This window comes from Pseudochaenichthys georgianus, chromosome 22, assembly GCF_902827115.2.
Source record: "Pseudochaenichthys georgianus chromosome 22, fPseGeo1.2, whole genome shotgun sequence".
Classification (NCBI taxonomy): Eukaryota; Metazoa; Chordata; class Actinopteri; order Perciformes; family Channichthyidae; genus Pseudochaenichthys; species Pseudochaenichthys georgianus.
The window spans coordinates 7,305,369-7,327,298 of record NC_047524.1 but is presented as its reverse complement, the minus strand read 5'-3'; the positions used below and the strand labels follow the sequence as shown (position 1 = coordinate 7,327,298).

General features: G+C 37.2%; 2 protein-coding genes across 6 annotated transcripts in view; both read right to left on the bottom strand.

Moving 5' to 3' along the window:
* Nucleotides 1-374: 374 nt before the first annotated feature.
* On the bottom strand, nt 375-16,799 carry zfyve21 (zinc finger, FYVE domain containing 21). Of its 2 annotated transcripts, XM_034111211.2 has the most exons (8): nt 16,616-16,799; nt 10,591-10,641; nt 9,293-9,461; nt 7,833-7,908; nt 7,592-7,683; nt 7,043-7,096; nt 5,471-5,601; nt 375-4,057 (listed from the first exon to the last, which is right to left on the bottom strand). In XM_034111211.2, the coding sequence occupies exons 1-8, from the start codon at nt 16,739-16,741 to the stop codon at nt 4,022-4,024; spliced, it is 735 nt and encodes a 244-aa protein (XP_033967102.1). In that variant the 5' UTR covers nt 16,742-16,799; the 3' UTR covers nt 375-4,021. The 2 variants fall into 2 exon arrangements, with proteins under 2 accessions (XP_033967102.1, XP_033967103.1); XM_034111212.2 differs by lacking the exon at nt 7,043-7,096 and having other exon boundaries at nt 16,616-16,760.
* A 736-nt stretch (nt 16,800-17,535) lies between these two features.
* klc1a (kinesin light chain 1a) overlaps nt 17,536-21,930 on the bottom strand; it is a 49,461-nt gene continuing 45,066 nt past the window's right edge. For all 4 annotated transcript variants that reach the window (XM_034111687.2, XM_034111688.2, XM_034111689.2 and 1 more), the window contains one exon: nt 17,536-21,260. In XM_034111687.2, the coding sequence (XP_033967578.1) occupies nt 21,195-21,260 (66 nt within the window). In that variant the 3' untranslated portion in view covers nt 17,536-21,194. The remainder of the gene's footprint in view (nt 21,261-21,930) is intronic.

Below are 21,930 nucleotides of genomic sequence, written 5' to 3'. Positions count from 1 at the left end.
CCCACTTTGCCTAGAATACATTCACACGAATCTGTCAAAAGGACAACGAGCTGGAGAGGCCTCTGGCGTCATTTAAATCTCTTTTTGAATTTAGACCATTTGATATTTTAATCATACAAAATATATTATGTATATTTTAAAATAGGCTCAAAGTTGGGTGGTTTATAAGACATTATTTTCAAAACAGTCGTCAAAAAATACAGTTTTACATTGGTCCAAATGTCCTACAGTAAAAGTACTGATGAGGATTACTAATATGAAAAATGCACATGAAAGTTTTTTCTGAATTCAATACGTTTTTACACGTGTCGCCCGTCAGTCTGTTTGTTTATAGAGGAATCCCGTTTTCCAAATGACACAACAGACACCAGAAATTTATAAACACTTGATTTTATTCTCAACAGAATAATCCAACAAAAGGTAGAAGCGTTTTCAGCGTAATAAAATGAAGCGCCGGGATAAAAAAGGGCTGCAATAATCAGGGAGGGCTTTAAAGTGCAGGAACAAACACTGGCTGAGGAGTATGAAGTAGTGACGTCACACGAAGTGCATTCAAACAAATATACTTCATTCATGTTTAACCAACGAGGGCTGCACAGAGAGAAGCACAAGATGATCATATGACTTTCATCAGATAACTCTATTTTATTTTACTTATAAACTATTAAATATCTGCATTTCAGCAATCATGAGATATCTCAACTGTGCTTTAAATAAAGGGCAAAACAATAGTTTATTTTAAAAGTATCTGCAGAAATCCAGGAATTCATTGCACGTTTGTGTATTTCTGATCAAACTTGGAAGGACAGGGATTTTGCATCTTATAACTGTTGTCAAAAAACATGCAAAATTACCAGATAATCAGTTTCCAATGAGCACGACATGTTTCCATAGCGATCTAGATGTTTATAATTAACATAAAGGGATCATGCATCTTATTAGTGCTGGGTGCAGAGGAAATGAAATAAGGAAATTATTTAAGTCTTCAATCAAAGAGGCTAAACAATGAGGGGAAATAATATATGATCATTTTAGTGTGTGGCTGTGCAGCCCTCTCATGTACTTCATAACAAACAGCTCTACAATGGAAGACACAAACAACAACAACAAACACACAAAACGTTCCTCAATCTCAGCTCTCAAAAAAAGCCTCAAACTAAGCAACAACTCGTGATGTAATTTCTTAGGTGAGCAGCGTATAAAAATAAACGTTATGTTACAAAGTCGTGGCGGTGGAGCATGTTGTTTTCATTCGGTATCAATGACATGAAGGGGAAAGGCCAACAAAGCCAATGATGTGCTCCGTTGCTAAACTTTTAGCGTGTTGATTTATGATTAGATAACAACGGGGAAGACACCAGCACATTTTAAGTATTTTTATATGATTTAATCTCAGATTAATAAAGCACAGTGTTAGAAACTGATGTACAGTCGTATATATATATATAATACAAGGGTTTATTTGGGTGTTTAGACAGATTTAAAGTGTTTGTGAATTGAAGTGTTTTGACAAAAAAATACTTATTTCAAAATCCAGTTTTTAGCTTTGTGTCATAACACTCAGTTACAATAAAGAACACACTCTTAAAGAGCTAAGGTAATCTTTCATATACGTTAAAGTTACACTTCTTGATTTTGTCATAACTCCAACAATGTTTATCGTTTTTGAAAGCTAAAGAGCATCACATATTGGCATCGGGGACAATTAGGGTTAGGAAATGTCAATTTAAATGTCCATTCAGCATTTCTTTGTTTTGTTAGGAGGTGAAATCTAACTTAGGAAGCCGTAGTTTGTGTCTCTCATGTGTTGCCGTTTTATTCTCCCAACAGGGCCACGTTTCCCTCGTTGTACGCTTGTATATGTAATATGTTGAAGCAGCAGCATTATGAAAAGTCCTCTTAACATTTTGAACACCGAGATAAACCTGCTGCATTCTGGGGCTTCAACCCAAACCAACTGATGGAAACTTTACAGAGTTAATTAAATCATTTGAATAAACTGAGTGGCCGCAGATAAGAAAACAGGAACAAATCATTTAATTTCGTGAAAAATCGAAGAATAATATCTTCAAAGATTTCTCGGTATTCATAGTTCAGAAATAGGGGTGTAAACCTCTGAGTCAAATGTGGTGATAACACACAAGAGGCACAAACTAGGCCAAGTTCTAGAAAGATTAACATAGTAAAAGTTGATGAGGGCATTTTGTTTTGCACTGGCCTAAATCCTCCCCACTTTCAACTACATTGTTTTTTAAAATAGGTCCTTGGAAGCAAACAAACAAACTCAACCAGGACTAAGAAGCTTTTGGTTGATCACACATCCCGAGGTTGTGGCTTTGACAGCGATAAAAAAAATAAAAATAAAAATCAGACTTGGTTTAGAGCAAGGTCAAAGGGGATTACTATTTAAAAAATGATGCGAGTACACACCTCGTGTTAAAGTAGGAATAGTTAACAAAATAGCTCATTCAAAACTCCAATACATGAAACTAGAATCAGTGAATAGTCTCTCCTAGACAGCGATGCCTAAACATTTTAATCTGTAAATATATGTAGCATAGAGAAACGTAATAATATACATTACAAAAAGAAACATGTCACCTGAACTTATACGGCAATTTAAATGGAAGCAGGTCTCGTAAAGGAAAAATCCAACATTTTCATTAAAGGGTTCATGTTACGCTCATTTTCAGGTTCACATTGTATTTAGTGTCTCGACTGCGACGTGTCCCCATGCTTTAATGTTCAAAAAGCTATTTCTTCTTCTCATATCACTGTGCTGCAGCACCTCTTTTCACCCTCCGTCTGAAACCAGAGCCCAGTCTGCTCTGACAGGTTAGCTGGTCGGCTCGGTTGTCTCGCCCCTTAGCCAATCATGGACAATGTGTAAAGCGTTGAGGTTTTAGCCTTCGCAGAACCATTTACATGCCAAAACCTACAGTATCACATTACAGGGAAACCCCAAAGAGCCCTCTTTAAATTGTGGATAAATCTCTGATGTTCTTTGCTTTTCAGGAAGTGTTATCCTTAAAGTTTCCTCAATACGCTTCTTCATGTTTCTGCGTCAGTTAGACAATCCTGCATTTCCCATAACTCACTCTCATAACTCATTCTATCTGGTCTTTTTTGGGGGAAATGGGGAAACTTTGGGCTCTGAAATGCAACCCACATCACACGTGGGTGCTTTTCTATCTTCGTTAAAGGGTTTTAAAAAGGTGGATTTGTCCTTTTACCTGCCGCGGACAATCCTTTGTCTGGAAGATCTGTTTAAGTCTTCAAGCTGCTAAAGGTCCTTTGAGACACTCGGTCCCTACTTGTTGCTGTTTATCTGACCTCTGTGGAAGAAGGGTCAGCAAATAATAAAGAAAATGATCCCTTCAAGAATCTATAAAATGTATCTTCATTTCTTCCAGGAATTAAAACCCAAAAGTAAAATGAACTGCAGCATAAAAAGTTATTATTGAAACCAACACTGTGCCTCGGAAGTTTTGCTGCATCTCTGACTTTATGAAAGGTATTCATGTGTGTTATAATGTAAAAGCTTAACTGTCAGTATTTAAGGATCAGGTGGCTAAACAAAATAACTCTTAAATCTGAGAAAGTCAAAACACAGGAAGAAAAGAAACCCAAAAGAAACAGTTGCCAACTTAAACTGGGGAGCGTATTTCCTGCATCAGTTTGTTCCTTTTTTTAAGTACAAACAGTATGCCCCGATGTATGTATTAAATCCAACTCTGAGAATGCATCGAAGAAATAAGATTAACAATCCTTGTGTTTGTGGTAAACATGATATACAAAGTTCTGGTTATAATATAGAGGTAATAAAGTGTTTTTCTTTTTTCATACAAACATGTCTTGCAGATTCACCACGATAAGAACTGGCATCAGGAACCGATGAGGAATCAGACGGAAAGGGCAGAATCAGAATTGGCGTTAGCAAAAATCCAAACGATACCAAAGCCCGGGTAGCCGGGGGCAAACACTTGGGTGTGAAGGATCAGTCTGAAGGTCAGTCTGAAGGTCACTGATCCCGAGCTTCATACAGCAGTTTGGCCGCCTGAGAGGGAGAGGGATACATAATAAAAAACATGTTAATATTGGGTTAATGTTAATCAAGTGGCCCATGGTGGTGGTGGGGTTATGGTATGGGCAGGCGTATGTTATGGATGACGAACACAGGCCACTCGATTCACAACATTACCCTAACCCTCACACCAGATACTGACTGGTTTTCGGACCCCCCCAGACCCCCCCAATAAAGCAAAACTGCACGTTTCAGAGTGGCCTTTTATTGTGGCCAGCCTAAGGCACACCTGTGCAATAATCATGCTGTCTAATCAGCATCTTGATATGCCACACCTGTGAGGTGGGATGGATTATCTCGGCAAAGGAGAAGTGCTCACTATGACAGATTTTTTCAGATTTTTGAACAATATTTGAGAGAAATGGTTATTTTGTGTATATAGAAAATGTTTTAGATCTTTGAGTTCACCTCATGAAAAATGGGAGCAAAAACAAAAGTGTTGCGTTTATATTTTTGTTCAGTGTAGAAAAAACCTCCACAGCTGCAGTTTGACTCAACACAGGCAAACAATCTCAGTCTCACTTTCTTTACAGTTTGACCTGAAGAGGGCACCAGAGGAAAGTTGTTACCGTTTGTTTTAGTCTCAATGTGTTTGCATTAGGAACAGCTGAGCCATGCTACCACAAACACTAGCCAATATAAAAAAAAAAAATTTCAGCACTATTTATGTCTTAAAGGTAGGATTGGTAAGAATGGAGAAACCAGCTCGAGTGCGTTAGAATTTGAAAATACACAACCGAAAAAAATCTCCCACTTCCTTCAGACTTCCTCACAGAGCCCCTCCTCCAACACACACGAACATGACTAATGAGGGCACGAGATAAGTTTGTGCACAGATGGAAGGCTGACAGGCAGGTAGGCCATCCAGTTACTTTAGCCGGGCCGGCTCAGATGATTGGTCGTGCTTTTTACAGTACCACGGCTTCCACAGATTAAATGTTTTAATGTATTTATTGTCAAAGCATTTCATGTATTCATTGCTATCGGGATGTTAAGAGCATTCCATGGAATATAGTGTTTCTGAAGTGAATTACATACCCCACCTTTAAGTATGTTTTTGTATGTGGATTTGTATTATTACGCTGTAGCTATTGTGCATATGACAGTAATGCCTTTGAGTATGAATTTGTAAAGTAAAGAAATGAAATCACTTTATTGTAATGCAGTCTTCCGAACCCCGAAAATAAACCATTTATGCCGTATAACAATATTATTTAAAATCAAACATATAAAGAAAGGAAGAAATATTGTCCAGCCCTTGTAGTAATTACGTCTTTGATAACTTGATGAGTCTAATCACAAAGGCAGCAGGAATATAAGACTGTATTAAACAAAGAAATAGTTTTTGCATCGACAGTGTGAGTGTGTGTCCCGTGTGTGTGTTACCTTGTGCATGGCAGCGAGCCACAGCGCGGCCGCCTTCCTGTCGTCCGCAGCCTCCACCTTCAGCTGCTGTGCATCCTGGGCGCCCATCGGCTTGTAGTGGAGCAGCATGCCACTGGCCCGCGACGTCCATCCTGCACCAAACACACACACACACACACACACACACACACACACACACACACACACACACACACACACACACACATTGATGGATAAACTAAATACATCTATTTGCCAAAAAAAGAAAAATCTTGAGATTCTTTTGTCTTCCAAAACTATCAGACACCAATGACATTTCTTCAGACAGGATGACATTTTAAAGAAAGTTATCTTGCCATTTTTAAGGCTGTTTTTTTTTTCTTGCTTCAATCATACTTTGGGAAAGAGGTTTGACATTTTCTAACAACTGTACAAAAAAGCTGTGTCTAGCTTTTGTCCAGCTTTTAGTGTCATTTAAGAAACACACAAGTTTAGTTTCGAAAAAACACAATCAAATTATAAAAAAAGTCAAGATATGAGCTTAAACACTTCAATAACATATAACTATTAAAGGTGGGGTAGGTCATTTTGGAGAAACCAGCTCGAGTGCGCTAGAATTTGAAAATACACAGCCGGAACAAATATGCCACTTCCTTACAGAGCCCCTCCTCCAACACACACGAACGCGCACATGACCAATGAGGGCACGAGGTAAGTTTGTGCACAGATGGAAGGCTGACAGGCAGGTAGGCCATCCAGTTACTTTAGCCGGGCCGGCTCAAATGATTGGTCGTGTTTTTCACAGTATTACGGCTTCCACAGATGACATTATTTTATGGATCTTTTGTCAAAGCACTTCAGATATTCATTGCTATCGGGATGTTAAGAGCATTCCATGGAATATAACAAACAGTGTATCTCCAGCAGGTTTCTCAAACTTACCTACCCCACCTTTAATAGTGATTACTGCATGCCAAACAAACGGATGCAAAAACAAAGAGAGGTCAGGGGATTCAAAACCAAGTACAAATGAAATGAAGGATTAAAAATCAATGCATGAACAGAAACACAACTTTCAAGATCAAATGAAGCAGCAAACAAAGAATGATGAGTCTCTGAGACACACGTGCTATTGGGCAAACAATGCACACTCCTTGGGAATAACTGGCGTGTTATTTTCCACCAAGTACATTTGAGAGGCGTAAAAATAGTAGTATCGTTTTTTTAAAGGCTGCAATGAAAACTTTGATAAGCAAAATACAACGCCAATAAAAAAAAAAAATCGTATTTATAAAAGAAAGTTGATTTAATTGAAAAAATTACTCTTTGAACCAATAAATCCTTTCAAATTGAGCATTTTGTTCAAGTAATTTTAGTTTCTTTTTTCAGAGGTGATGATACAGGAAAGACAGACCTCAAGGACAGCTTTAAATACAAATAAAAAAGAAGGAAAGTACAGTCCTAGTATCTTTTATTTCAATGTCATGCAGCTTCATGCAGATATAAATGAAAAGCCAAGAGAAATTAGATCTGAAAAAACAAAAAGGAAGCATGGAGTGACGACGATGACACCGGAGTGAAGCTAACGCTAACCTTCAGAGAGATACTGAGTGTCCGGCAGGCTGGTGTACGTGTGAATGTCGCTCTCTGAGCCAGGAGGAAGAAGAAGAAGAAGAAGAAGAAGAAGAAGAAGAAGAAGAAGAAGAAGAAGAAGAAGAAGAAGAAGAAGAAGAAGAAGAAGAAGAAGAAGAAGAAGAAGAAGAAGAAGAAGAAGAAGAAGAAGAAGAAGAAGAAGAAGAAGAGAAGAAGAAGAAGAAGAAGAAGAAGAAGAAGAAGAAGAAGAAGAAGAAGAAGAAGAAGAAGAAGAAGAAGAAGAAGAAGAAGAAGAAGAAGAAGAAGAAGAAGAAGAAGAAGAAGAAGAACGTTCGGGTTAGTTTGGGAGAAAAAAAAGTGTTAATTAGATTTTTCAGTTAAGTTCAAGAAAAACAATCAAGAAAAATAAAAAAACATGACACAATGGTTTTCAGTAATTTGTATAGGAAAAGCAGAAACCTTTTAACTTTGTCTCATAGCAAGTCCAACAGCAGTACAACATATTAACAAACATACATGGAACATTTATATGTATCCGATTTGTCTCACCTCCTGGACTCGACCCGTCTGTCAGAATCTGCATGCTGGAGATCCGAGACAGCTCCACCTCAAAGTGACTCTCGCCGTCCATGAACAAATACCTGGAGTTTGTTAATAAATATATTTAAACTTGAAATCCACATGTGATTCTTGTTTTGTATACTTCAAGAGAAATATCCGTTTACGCAAGATGTGGTTATCTTTGGCTCTTTGAATATCGCACATAAAAGAAGGATTTTAAAAAGCTGACCTGTGGTTGTTGGAGAGGCGACACATCATGGTTTCAGATTTCTCCGACGTTCCCAAAGTGGCGACAAAGGAGCCGCCTGAAGTCAGAGGAACAAGTGCACATGTGGTAAACTTCAAAGACAGGAACATGTAGCTTCTGCAACACTGCAGTAAAATGAAGAAATCTGTTTAAATTTGATATATTTGTCTTTAAACCACTAACATATTTTACATTACTTAGATAGTTAGATGCTTTTATCCAAGGCGACTTACACACTCAATACTGTGGGCAATCCCCACAGGAGCAGTTTGAGGTGAAGTGTCTTCAGGGACACAACGACATGCTGACTGCAGTGGGGTTTGAACCCGTGACCCCCTGATCCGAACAGCTACGGACAACCCACGCCTCCATATTTAGATCTTTTATCTGACCTCTTTACTGTTCATTATGTTGTATTTTCATTGAATTGTTCGGCAGTTTTGCACAAAATACACCACATAAATAACTAAAGTGTCCCTCTGTGCTGATCTATTGATAACTCCATGATCAATAAGGCATGAGGCTGACATGCTGCAGCTGCGGGCGGCTGATGGATTTTTTATCACGAGCTGCTGCTGTGTATTTATAGCCTCTCAATGACCCACAACAACAACAACACAGTGCATTAGCACGGCAGGAGAGTGGAGGGCACTCAGCAACATATTTCAGAGAGGGTCTTTGTAGTATTTCTGCTTCCTGTATATGGTTAAACGGTAACAGTGTGTGTCATGTGACATGTTTCAGGTCAATGTGTCATAAAGTGAGAAAGCAAGCGTTGGAAAAAACAAAACACTAAATCACTGAGCTCTTCTCTAATGCTGTTTTTAAGTTACTTTTATTCGAGTTCACACAAAAACATAAACTTCACATTTAGATTTTTTTTATTTATACGCACATTTTAAACAGTAACTGAAACTTATATCCACATTTTAACAATAATAAGCTGCTAACAGACGTTCAGGTCAGACTTTTCATTCTAATTTTTTCAGCATAAATAACAGCTGAACATTTGAGTGGATTGATCAATGAGATGGGGAATATTTTGACAATTGATCGTCACTTGCAACCTAAAAATAAAATGTTGGTTTAAATTCAAAGAAGCTGTTTTAGTGTTTTACTTTGACTTGTATGACAGTTATAACTGGATGCTTTGAGGTTGTTGTTTTTTTACAGCTGCTCAGATAAAAGAAGCATTTAAAATATGAAACTTTGTATTGAAAGTATAATATACTATTTTCCTGCAATTATTTTTATTAATAGACATATTAATTAATTGATTTAATTCCGGTAAATAGCACGTGTTTTCTTGATTTGTATCACCACCTAAAAAAGAAGTTTTCTTCTGAGTCTGCATACCATATTAAAATTGTAAAGTTTCCACCTTTCAAACCCTGACTGAAGGACACAGATAACAATTAATAATCTAAGGCTGGTCTTCTCACCTCCCAGAAGCACTTTGAGCTGCTTGTCGTAGAACTCCATCTCTTTCTGCGAGGCGAGGCTGCACTGAGCGCACTGCCGCACCGGATCCACGAAGCACATCCGGGGCAGCGCCACCTTCTTACTGCAGCACTTATCACAGAAACACCGGCCGCACCGCCGGCAGTGGTGCTGCAGGGACACGAGGAGCATTTACTCACAGGCATTGGGTTTAAATGTTAAGAGAATGTCTAACATACTGTGCAGGTCACATTAAACTTGACACAAACACATAACAAAGTGTGTTAAAACAACATATTATAGTTCTGATAAGTAGCAGGTTTAACAAAATAACTACATTGTGTCTGCCATAGTGTATACAATAACTCCCTGTGCTGACTTCACATTACATTTGGATGAAGCTATTATCCAGAGCGACTTGAAATAAGTTCCTTAATTATCCTTATTTTAATTTGGTTATTCAGTTCACTAATAAATGCATTAATTAATGCTTATATCTGCATCACAACACCTATTTCAGGGGGGAACTGAAGGTTCAATCAGATCAGATTTTGGACTTTATAAAGTTGTCTTATACAGGAATGGAAAAGGAAAAATTGAAGATTCAAATTAAATCACCTTTTAATTGTCATAAAGTATATTGACATATATAATGAAAGAGTTATAACAACAAATGAAGTACAAAAAAACAAATATGTTCCTTTCTGTGGGAGTCTGACTGACGCAGACACAGGAGTTCTGTCAGCAGAAAGTGAAGAAATATCGAAATAACTGATGCTTTCCTGAGAAAATGTGAATCGCTGACATTTATAAGAAACTGAGGTCATCTGATGATAGTGAAAGCAAACTAGAAAGTGTTTAGTGCAGCACTTTTTACCAAAGGACACAGGAAGTTAAACCTCTTCAGCTGTTGAAAGAGAACTATAAATGTAATTTAGACTTCTTTTTTATGGTTTAGTTCAAATGCAGACAGTAATAAAGGTTGCTACAAAGGTTTAAAAAGTATCAGCAAAAGACTTACTGAACTGATTTTGCTGTAAACAGAACGTTTTTTATGGAAAATATGGTAATGGAGATGTGGAAAAAGCAGAGGCACAGATAGAGTGTTATTATGTCAGTAGTTACAGGAAAAACAGTCACCATAGAGCCCTCAGTGTGCCAAAAATAAATGAACAGAAGCCAAGTGGGGGAATAAAAACCTCAGGCTTCACAAGCCTCATATTCTTATTTTCTACTTGCATGTGTATCAGATTGAGCTGTGATTTGTTAACATGGCTGTGTTTACAAAAACAAAACAGACCTTTCTTCTGATGAAGTCGAACTTGGTGTCACACTGCATACATCTCGCACACTGGAAGACAGGAAAGAGGAAAAAAACAGGATGTTACACAACATGCTGAGCCATGCAGAATCAACTGTTTTTTTTCAAGATGTCTTACCATTTAGTCATCAGCAAAACAAAAAAGTATTCTACAGACATGTTGGTAATGTTACTGTGAGATATTTAATATCTTTACCTAAACCAATAGATAGTTGCCGATTAACCTTCTGTCGATTTACTTATGAATCAAATAATGTTTCAAGTCTGTATTTTTCATTTACTTATTGACTGCAATAAACCCATGCTTCTTTCTCCAGTTTTAATGGTCTAGTTCGACAAGTTCGTCGAATAAGCCTTGAGCGATTATAACTCAATTTACAGATTTAAAAACACCTTTGAGACTTAAAAAAATAATCAGAATGCAGGACTGTCACTCACATAGTTTTGTTATTATTTTGCATTAATACTTTAAGGTCAATAAAGAATTACAATTCTTATTATAACCATGCATTGCCTCTTTTGTTTATTGTTTTGTTTTTTTAAAGATTTCAATACCTGAACACATTGCTGCTCTAACACAATGATGTATCTATCTATCCATTTAAACACAGTTAATAATAATAATAGATTTAATTTGTTAGCGCTTTTACAGGTGCTCAAAGACGCTTTACAGATATAGTGATGATAAAATAAAATAAAGGAACAACAAATAAATATATAGTTAAAGTTAAAGTCAAATAATACAAAAACAATCACACATTAAAAGCCAGATTGAAGAGGTGAATTTTTGTAAGTTTTTTGAAGGTGGTGAGGTCAGTGCAGTCTCTGATGGTTGGTTAGGAACCTTCCTAACCAAGTGAAATGACCCGGAAGTACGTCAGTGGCAGCCATGTTAAGTGCCGCTCCAATTCTCTAAATAAAAGGAAAGGAGGTTTCAAACTTCCTTTATAACCTCCTTTAGCTTAGGAACCACTGGACCTCCCTTGACGAAAGGAGAGGAGAAAATGCTGCCCCACAATGCCTTGCAGCCGCAGCATTTGCCATCACACAACAGTCAACAAACGATGACGACGGAGAAATCATATCATGAAAGTTACGGTGCTTATTAAGCATTTTAAAACGTATGTGGTAAGTTGCCAAAGTGCTTTGTTTTGAACGTTCATCAGTATTATAATCAAAAAGAGAAATATGAACGTTAGTTTTTACTGAAATGATCAAATAAAGTCAACATTTCACTGAGCTGTGTGGGGTTTGTTCAACTCAATATGTTTGAATGGTGATATACACAGTGATAGATGTTAAGGACTAACGTTTATAATAAATACATTTGTATTTATTTTAAGATATTTTCAAACAATCATACGTATTGGGATCATTTGTATTAATGTGGACCAGAGGGAGAGGGTGATGAGCATAAGTTTCACTTTTCTTTATTTCAATTCCAACTTTGGTCATGAAGAATATGTTTCTCTGTTGTCCACGTTCATAAAGCATAAAGCAATAGCATCAGAGCACGGTGCAGAGTCTCTAGATGAGTTTACAGCAGTCCCTCCTTCTTATTGTACATCCATGTTGTAGTCCGCTGTATAGAAAACTGTAGTTTCCCCACAGCAGCAGACGCACATTCATGACGTCCGCTGGCGCATCATAAAGACGTCAGATAGTGAAAGTGCATTCGGATTCTCTAAAGTACTGCAGTCTGTGTCACTACCCGATCCGTCCCCCTGCCCGATCGGTACTGCGCATGTGCGAGATGGTCCGCCATATTGGACAACTCCGGACGGCAACCCACGATGGACAGTTGACACAGTAGAGGCTTCTCAATACTCAAATTTCCCCTCCTCGACTCCTCGGTCCTCCGGTAGTGACCCGGAAATGAATTTCAGCGCGCCATTTTGAAGGACGTCTCATTTCTCTAAATGCACACCGAGGACCGAGGATCGAGCGTCGAGGAGGCTCTCTGGAGGAGCTATAACCGAGGATACACTGATGGTTCCTCCACGGCTCCTCCGCGGATGCATTTCCGGGAACGGTGGAGGCGTGACGCAAGGCCGGACTTATCTCAGCCAATGACAGCTCTGCATGCATCCCCTGGATATTATTTTAGAACCTGCTCTCATCGCAACGCGATGTTTACAGTGATAACAGCTGTGAGGTCCTGCAGAAAGCAGAGCAGTGTGTAAAATAAATATCACTCAGTATAACAGGCCTACTCTCTTTATTTGCTTTAGTTTAGTAGATATCTACAAACAAAGAGTCGATATTTTTCTAAAACCATTTAGTGCTTCACATAATAAAATACACAACGGCTGTAGCCTGATTATGCTTTAGGAGCTGTAGGTGTGTGTGTGGTACAGTGTGTAGGTGTGTGTTGTACAGTGCGTAGATGCGGCGGACAGACGGTTCTCAGTTGGTTTGATGTCCTTACTTTTAATACTTGCAAATACAACTTTTGGCCCGTAATTTCAATTCCCCATTTCAGCGACGAGAGAGAGGGGGGGGGGGGGGGGGGGGATATATCCAGTCTCTGATTGTGTTACGTTATCATGAGAGTGCTCTCATACTTTAAATTGCATATATTTATATAAATATATTTGTGTCTGTGTGTCCGCATCTGTAGCCTGGTATTGTCTCATTATACCGCACTCTCAATGAATTCAAAGTAAATATGTGGGGGAACAATGTTCAGCTGATCCAGCAGAGATTATAAAATATGACAAAACACTCCACAGATGATGCAGCTGTTGCCACGTAATAATGAACGGACGTCGCTTTAATATGACCGCTCAGAGGAGAGGAGTTCTCATTTCTTTAAACGTCTGCTGCTTCCCCTCCTCTCTCCTCGGTTCCCCTCCTCGGTCCTCCGCTCGCATCTCCTGTGGGCGGGTCTAAGTATCGAGGAGGGGAGTCGAGGAGGGGAAATTTGAGTATTGAGAAGCCTCTAGAGGCTTTTAGCTAAGCTCAAAAAGAAAAACCGAGAGAGATGAGTTATTGTTATTACAACGTGACTTCACTATTATTAAACAACTCTTTTTATTGGGTTCTTTTATTTTGGGTTAAGTACATTGTCACAATAAGTGAGAAATTAATTTAACTTCTGTTAGACAGCCATATGCCATACATGTTTGCACACATTCACAGTAAATATGTATTCAGTATGATAGCTGTCTAACAGAAGTTAAATCCATTTCTCACTTATTCTGACAATGTACTTAACCCCAAATAAAAGAACCCAATAAAAAGAGTTGTTAAATAATAGTAAAGTCACGTTGTATTAACAATAACTCATTTCTCTCGGTTTTTCTTTTTGAGCTTTGCTAAAAGCCACTGTGTCAAGTGTCCATCTTGTGTTGCCGTCCGGACTTCCGGACCATCTCGCACATGCGTAGTACCGATCGGGCAGGGGGACGGATCATAGATATATATATATAAACACTAGATGGCTCATGGGATATTTTCCAGCGTAGCTGACTGGCCGCCATCTTGCTACAGTCAACAGTTACTCTGATTCGCGTTATGGTAGCTGTTGTAAGGTGAGTGATCTGCACAAAAATACTCTTAACTCGCTGAAATCTTGATTGATTTACAAACGGTTTGGTTTATTATAAACATTATTAGCATGGCTATGATACAGGATGCTTGGACATGTTGAAATTGCAGCTTTTCTTTGTGTATGTGGTTGTATTTATTAGCTGGCTAATAACAAGAGGCTGTCAGTGAGACCTAGTATTACAAAGTTCACCCAGCAACTTTACACCAGTGGGAGAGGCAGAACTGCTCTTTCTTTTCAACACAACTTAAGTTACACATAATTTCTTCCACGTGGTTTGGCTTGTTAAAAACATCTTGCATTATGATACAGGAATTTGCTGGCTTTGTGTTTACAGAAGTACCTGACTATGCCGGACTTTTGTGCAGCCTACGGATACTCCAATCGCCGCTGTCTGCAAACAAGAACCCGTGGGATCACCACATATGTTTATGTTTGCTCAGTCTAATAAACCCATAACATGGTTGTGAAAGAATACCAAAGCTGAGGCTGGACGATGATTGATTGTTAGTGTGCCATGTGTCACTGTGTGTCTTATTGGTTTTGTGGTATACTGTATTTTATTTTATTGTGTGCAAGACACATTTAAAACAAATAACCTTGAACCTTGAAGCCCCATCTCTCCCCACCTGCTCCTGCTTCCTACATCCCCTCCACACCACACCAAGTTGTTCTTCTTAATAATAATAATACATTTATGTTGGGGGGCCGCCTTTCATAACACCCAAGGACACCTTATAGGGGCAATATAGGGAACAATTTAAACAGTGGATTTTGTGATATATCAGCCGGGGTGAGTCAAGACAAACCACAAATGGACTACAGAAGGACATATGGTACAGTTTATATTATTCTTGGTCTTTTTTCAATAACATATTTCAAAGGTTCTGGATTTGTTTACAAATCTAGAAACTAAATACAAAACTAGGATGATATGAAGATCTCATGTCAAAAATAATTGTGATAAATTAGACAGAACTGGCCTGTCTGTGAGCACATTTTATGTTGGTTTGGTTCTTCTGATAAAGGTGTGAATATCTAAATAATATACCAACATATGCTATTGTCATTAGTTGTGTCCCTGTTCTTCAAGCTAAGGCATTGCTCAATTAACAACTCTTGGTTTACAGAGTGGTAACATGAGACCGATTTTTATATATAAAATATAAATGTATTTTAATTTTATAATTTATTTATAATTTATTTTAAATATTGACAATATAATAAAATAAATGGAAATATATACACCGGCAAATATTTAATATAAATACCTTGTGTGTGTGTATAGCTATTGCTTTATCTGATTAATGTTATTTTCATATGAAAGTCCATGATTATAAGTATGCAGTATCATAACTACATCTTTGATGTTTATAAAAAACCAAACCGTTTGAAAATCGGTTGAAAATTGAGCAAGCTATGGTTATTTAAATAGTAAACCATAATGTTATGAATGAGAGCACTGCCTGTAGCAAGATGGCGGCCAAGTGGCAACGTCGGTCTCCATTGGCCAGCAGCGCGTGTGAGCCATCTAGTGTTTATATATATCTATGGGACGGATCGGGTAGTGACAGTCTCTTCTCCTAAATCCTTTTGAATTCTCCTATCCACTATCCCTTAACCCCGTGACATTTCACTCAGAGGTCTAGGAATAGGAGATAGGGTTAGAATTTAGGAGCTGATTTTTGGATTATCGGAACGCAACCCTTGTGACTGATGCGGGTGGGGATGGAGAGGAGGTTGGCTTCTTAATAGATTCATGTTTGGCACAACAATCAACAGCAGAGAGATAATTAACTTTATTGGCTGTGGTTCAGTGTAAATCAGGTCAAAGTACCAGGGTTAACAGACAGTTGTTGTTTGTCTCTCTTAACCTTTTGCAGGAGCTTTCACTGATAGAAAGCTACTAGCTTAGCGGGAGTTACACTTTGACTATTGGGAACACACCCATTAGCTAACAATCGAAACACATGTGATTTCAAACTTTAACCATTTCCGGTGATGATATAACTTCATAACTGGGGGTGAAAGCTTTTATGACATTTTAACTGGGTGTTAGCTGCCAGGATTGCCGTGTTAAAGCCCAGTCTCGGGGCCAACTGCGATGTCCAGCAGCCGTGCTAAGTTAGCCGCAGTTAGCATACAGGACACCGGATAATTGGACGATTTACCTTCAAAATAAAAGGCATACACAAATAAATTGGATAAAAACATTAACAAACATTATTAACTACAATTCGGAGGTTTAGAAAGCTATGCTACAACGCATAACATAATAAGGAACCATTTATATGTTTTTATATAAGTATTCCCTGTGTTCTCGGTGGTTAGGTTTGCAAACAGAGCGTTTATTTTGAAAATCTCAACAGGAAGAGCAGTGTTTAACGTCAAGCTAGCTTCTAGCAGCTCAGATAGCTTATCGCTGTCAAACAAATCCTCCCCGCCTTGCCTCACCTCTTTATCGGGGACCCACTGCGGCTCGTTCAGGGAGAAGGGGCTGTGAAAGGCTCCGTTTTCGGGCACCATGCGCAGACCGCTGGGGCTCCGGACCAGTTTCTTTCCATCAGGCAGCGCAGACATTTTTCCTGCTAGCAGCTGTTTCTCCTTCTGCCACAAACTCCTGTCTGGTACACACCCTCTGTGAATGACTGACAGGGGGTTTGACCAATGACAGCACAGAGCTGATATCACGTGGTGCGTTGGGTTCAGTGGAGTTATGGTTTTTACAACGCCACCCCTTTTCAACCAGGAATAAATGATAAAAATGATCAAAGGAATTTAAAAGACAAGACAAAATAAATGATAACAATTATAAATTCAATACAAAAAAAACCACCCAAAACATACTTTAAAATAATACAATTAAATTAGCAAACTGAATATAATACATTTATTATTATTTATAATCATTTTGTAGACCTGAAACAGTTTTCTTGGCTAATGTTATTTTATTAAAGTCCTTATATGTTTGTTTTTTTGTTCAATGACCGTATGTAACTACAGTGTTATAATTATAGACGTTTTTATATAATACATCCCGAAAAAATCCTCCACCATTTGAGGAATTTGACTGTTTATTCAAATGCAGAGTGTGTAGTAGAATCAGTTTGCAGACATACCTTTCCACAATTACAGAGACATTTGAAAGTAAAAACAACTCACAGTTGAATATGTTGTTGTTATTAATCTAGACACCATAAAAGGAATACAGTTCTGTCTAAAACAATAAAAGCTTACACGTCTGTCAATTTCATCCAGGAACCTTTTCTGTACATGCAACATATACAGAGGGGACACTTTTGTTTCATATTTAACATGAAGGACTGGAAAATAATTTCCTTTTACCCACAAAAAACAACTTTCTGCAGGACAACTTAACATTAAATCTTGTATTTATTTAATCATTGTGCCCAGTTAAATGCAGATTTAGGAGCCCTGATGTCACTGTGTGAAGCGATGCATGAGGAAGATGCAGAAAAAAGGGTTTGTTTATTTTTCTGCAGACACATAACAAAATATCTTGATATGAACCTTATTCATTCAATTGTTTTTTTGTTAATAAAACGTATATAAAACCTGAGACCTTACTGTTATCTTAACCGTTCACGTCACCGCTCCACACAACAACACGGTCCACAGACAGGGAGATGAAATAACACAAATAAAACTATAAGTAGAAGAAATAAAAAATGCAAAAAAAGGACACAAGAAACACAAAACTTTTCTTTGTTGGCTGCACTTCCATAAATCCATACATTTACATTCACGTCATCAGAAATAGTCTTGTGTTTTGATTCATAGTTTCTTTCACAGGGCAACAGTTTGAGCAACCTCTCTGACAAAACACTAAGCAACAGCCTCAGCTTTACTCAAACAGAGCATTATTATTAGCATGTATTTTATATATATATATATATATATATTACAGTATATATACATACAAACAAATATTAAAAGGAACATTTCTTTTTTATTTCGTAATTTGTATGTGTAATTGTAAAACACAACTTCAAAATCACTTCCAATCAGATTTTAACATGTGTCCAGTTTCAGTTTGTCATTCATCATATCATTATTAGACACTTGAAAGACACAATTAGTAATGATAAAATAAAACTATTATGTAATATAAAGTTTTCTTCTTGTAGTTTTCAGGAGAAACTATGAATCACATATATTCCGTTTTTATGTTTTTGCCTTTCTATGCTTTCATATAAACTCACTTTGCATCTTGACCACAACTTCTAAACGTTTTATAGAAAAATATAAACAATTCGTCATCACTTTGTTGCAAGTTGCTATAAGTGTTGCCTGTCTAGATTTGCCCAAAATGTGGCCCAGTTCCTCAAAACCATCCAACGTGTTTAGGTTATGTGCCGTATACTTTGTGGATCCTCTGACAATAAGAAGACTGATCAACAGCTTCAACACACCTGACTCTGCAACGTCAAACAGATAAAATCACCGTTACAAAGAAAATAAAAATACACTTAATTCAGAACATTTGATTTTTAGCATTTTATAAAAATCACAGCGACTTAGATTTAATTATTGCAGGCACAGAAGGAAAAATGACCACAAATATTATTCATTTGATCAAATCCATTTCTTAGTTTTTTATTTACATTTCAGGGCTTCATTTTTGTTCTTTTAATAAGGAAAAAATAGATTTATATATAATATTTTTACTGAAAGCCTTCATTTAAATTCTTTACATTTGTATTAAAGAATGTAATATATTTAATTAAATAAATGACAAATGACAGTTTTTCCAACAATAAAACCAAAGCTTCATTTAACAATTAAAGTTAATGTTATCTCCAATATTATAAAACAAATCCCCATACTATGCACAGGTTCAACATTTGATTTGATTTAGTCGGTACAATTATTATGTTTGATTTCTATCAATTGTGTGTCCCAATGTCCCCAGTTAAAATCCCTTAACAGTGATTGCAGTTTTTTTTTTTTTTTACAAAAATCCAAACTTGAAGAAGAATTGAGTCAATTCAGCCTGATGGTGTTTTTTTGGAAACATGAGTCCTTTTTAAAAGATGTACAAAGTCTAAATCTGTTCAGGGTCCACATTGTTTGGTTAAAGACAGAAACGTGTGTCTTGCAGATATCAAAAATAAGTATCAAAAGCTGGCAGATTATATATTTTCTTTAATTATTCCAACAGCTTTTCTGGTGTTAGGGTTTTCAGCGTTTCATTGTCTTATAGGAAAATATATCAAATAACTTCTGCAGTTCTGCACAGTTTACAACTTCATTTATGTGATGCAGAATCAACTTTGTTATTTGTTGTCATGTATATTATTAGATTATTAAATTACTTGTAGTTTTAAATAAGACTTTGCATTTCAAAAGTGAATCCCTAACATACAATGATATTTATCATTAAACCATATCTATATTTATAACTATTTACAGGAGAAATACTCCCTCTTATTTTGGTAATTAAGCAAATATACATGTTTTTAATTTGCATCTTAAATCTCTATTTTAACTAAATTACACAATTTCTACTTTTTGGTTGTTTTTTTCCCACTCGTTTTAAAGTGTTTAATACGAATATACCAGGAAGTAAAAATAAATGCTGTAACTTTTTCCCCGTTAAAGTGTAAAAGTGGAGAGGCTTCCACAGTGAGAGATCCTGAGAGCGTTTTTTATACAGGAAGATAGAAAGATAAACTCTTCAGAGCAGCGCGAGGACAGAATAACATAAAACATCTTACAAAAATAAACCCAAATGTAAACGTAGACCTTCATACAGCAAAAGCAAAATCTTCTATCAGCGCAGGACGGAACATTTTAGGAGAGTCACTTTTCTAAAGAGTTGAGTTTTTCCTCCACAGGACTCCAACACTTGTGTTGAGGGAGAGAAACATATTTAAGAGAACACATGAGATTTTAGCCTTTGCAGACCATTGACATGCACAACAACCTACACAGTATATAACACACTACAGGAAAAGGAAAACCTCAAAAGGCTCAATAGGGCCTCTTTAATTAACCCAGTTCAGAACTTCATTTAGAAATCTGCAGATTGTAGTTTAGCGCTAAGCTAACGCAGCGCTAAACTAACGTCCGGTTCAGCCTACAGAGAGACGTCATTGCTGGACTTTCTCTGCAGTGGCTGCAGCTTTACCAATTAAAAACATTGTTCTGTATCTCATTGCTTGAGTTAAATCTCAGTGGGTGAAGTTATATAAAGTATTTAATATGTATAGTATTTAAGTTAATAACAAAGTTTCCTTAAGTTATGTACTTACTGATTCCCTCATGAGCTCATTAGTGATATCACTTTCTGAAAACTGTGATAAACTCTAAAGCTGTGCTTAACAAAATTCATTCAACTTGATGGAGGTTTACAGACTGAAACCTCGTCAATTAATGAACTCCAGTGAACTACAGGATGGTAGAGTTATTTTTTCAATATTTCAAGTTCTTTCTGAGTTTTCGGCATATCCACTCTTGTAGGGGGAAATTAAAAAAGCACAAAAACAACAGCATGTGGAAGACACACGTGTAACCATCTTGAGATAACAACATAATGAAAATTCAACAAAATATCAAGTGAATTTGACCCTTTATAGCATGGTTTGTTTAGGATTTAGGCTTCAGAGGTCGCAAAGCTAGTTCACCCACTTTGACTTAACTCATTTAGCAATGGGCTGTCAGAGAAATGTTTAACACTAAAGCTCCACTCTGGATCTGCCTTCATGTAAGCAAAAGCATTACATATTGAAAAAGGACAATCACTCACACTAACACACATACACATATAAGACACACACACACACACACACACACACACACACACACACACACACACACACACACACACATCTTCTTCCTCGATGTGTAAAACCCCACACACCTGTCCTTCAGAGAGTGCAAAGCAGCCTGTACAGTGAGCACATGTTGTGAACTTGTGATGCTGAAGGATAATGAAGGGGGGAGGGGGGTTTACAGTGAGGAGGGGCCGGACAGGAAGTGACCTCACAGGCTCCTCGGGGACGACAGACCTTCAATGCGCCAGGTCCGTGTGGCTGGCACTCAGGTCACGACTTTTACTCAGACGATTATTTCGTTCCTGGAGAAAAAAGGAAAAGTTTGATTAAACCATGTGTGCTCTTATTGAGAAAATTAAAAAAACATTTCCTTCTCTCTTTTTTTAATTATTTAAATCCCAAAATCTGTCAAAGTATTTAGCTAAAAAAGGTTTTCTTATCACACTATGGGACTACAGTTCTAGATATTCCATTACAATCGAGATCAAAGCAGTATTTCCATGTACCAAAAGACCACATATAGTGTGATATAAAAGATCTTGATGTTGAATTCTAACTCATATTTATTTAGACGAAAACACTCAACGAACAAACTAATCAAAGCTGTAGACAGAAATATGACTCAAAGATGTCTTGGATAAAGGAAATGTTTACTTAATGTAAAAAAAAAGGTCATTTTCTTCTTTAAACAACAAAGGGTGAATTATAGATCATGATTTTGATGTGCCTCAGTATCCCATCAAATCACACTGTCGCTTTCTTCAAGATAACAAAATAAAAACCCTGTTATTAATTTGTGTTGATTAGTGAACATCAAAATGGTGTGAAGTTTGTGTGTGAGTCTATTTATTACGTGATTTCCCCACCAAACAGATTCCCAGGTGACTTTACAGGCCTGTGTGTTCATATTAATAACAGAATGAGATGAAAGAAAAGATCAGGTCAGAAAGCATCTGTAAAAAGTTAGATTTA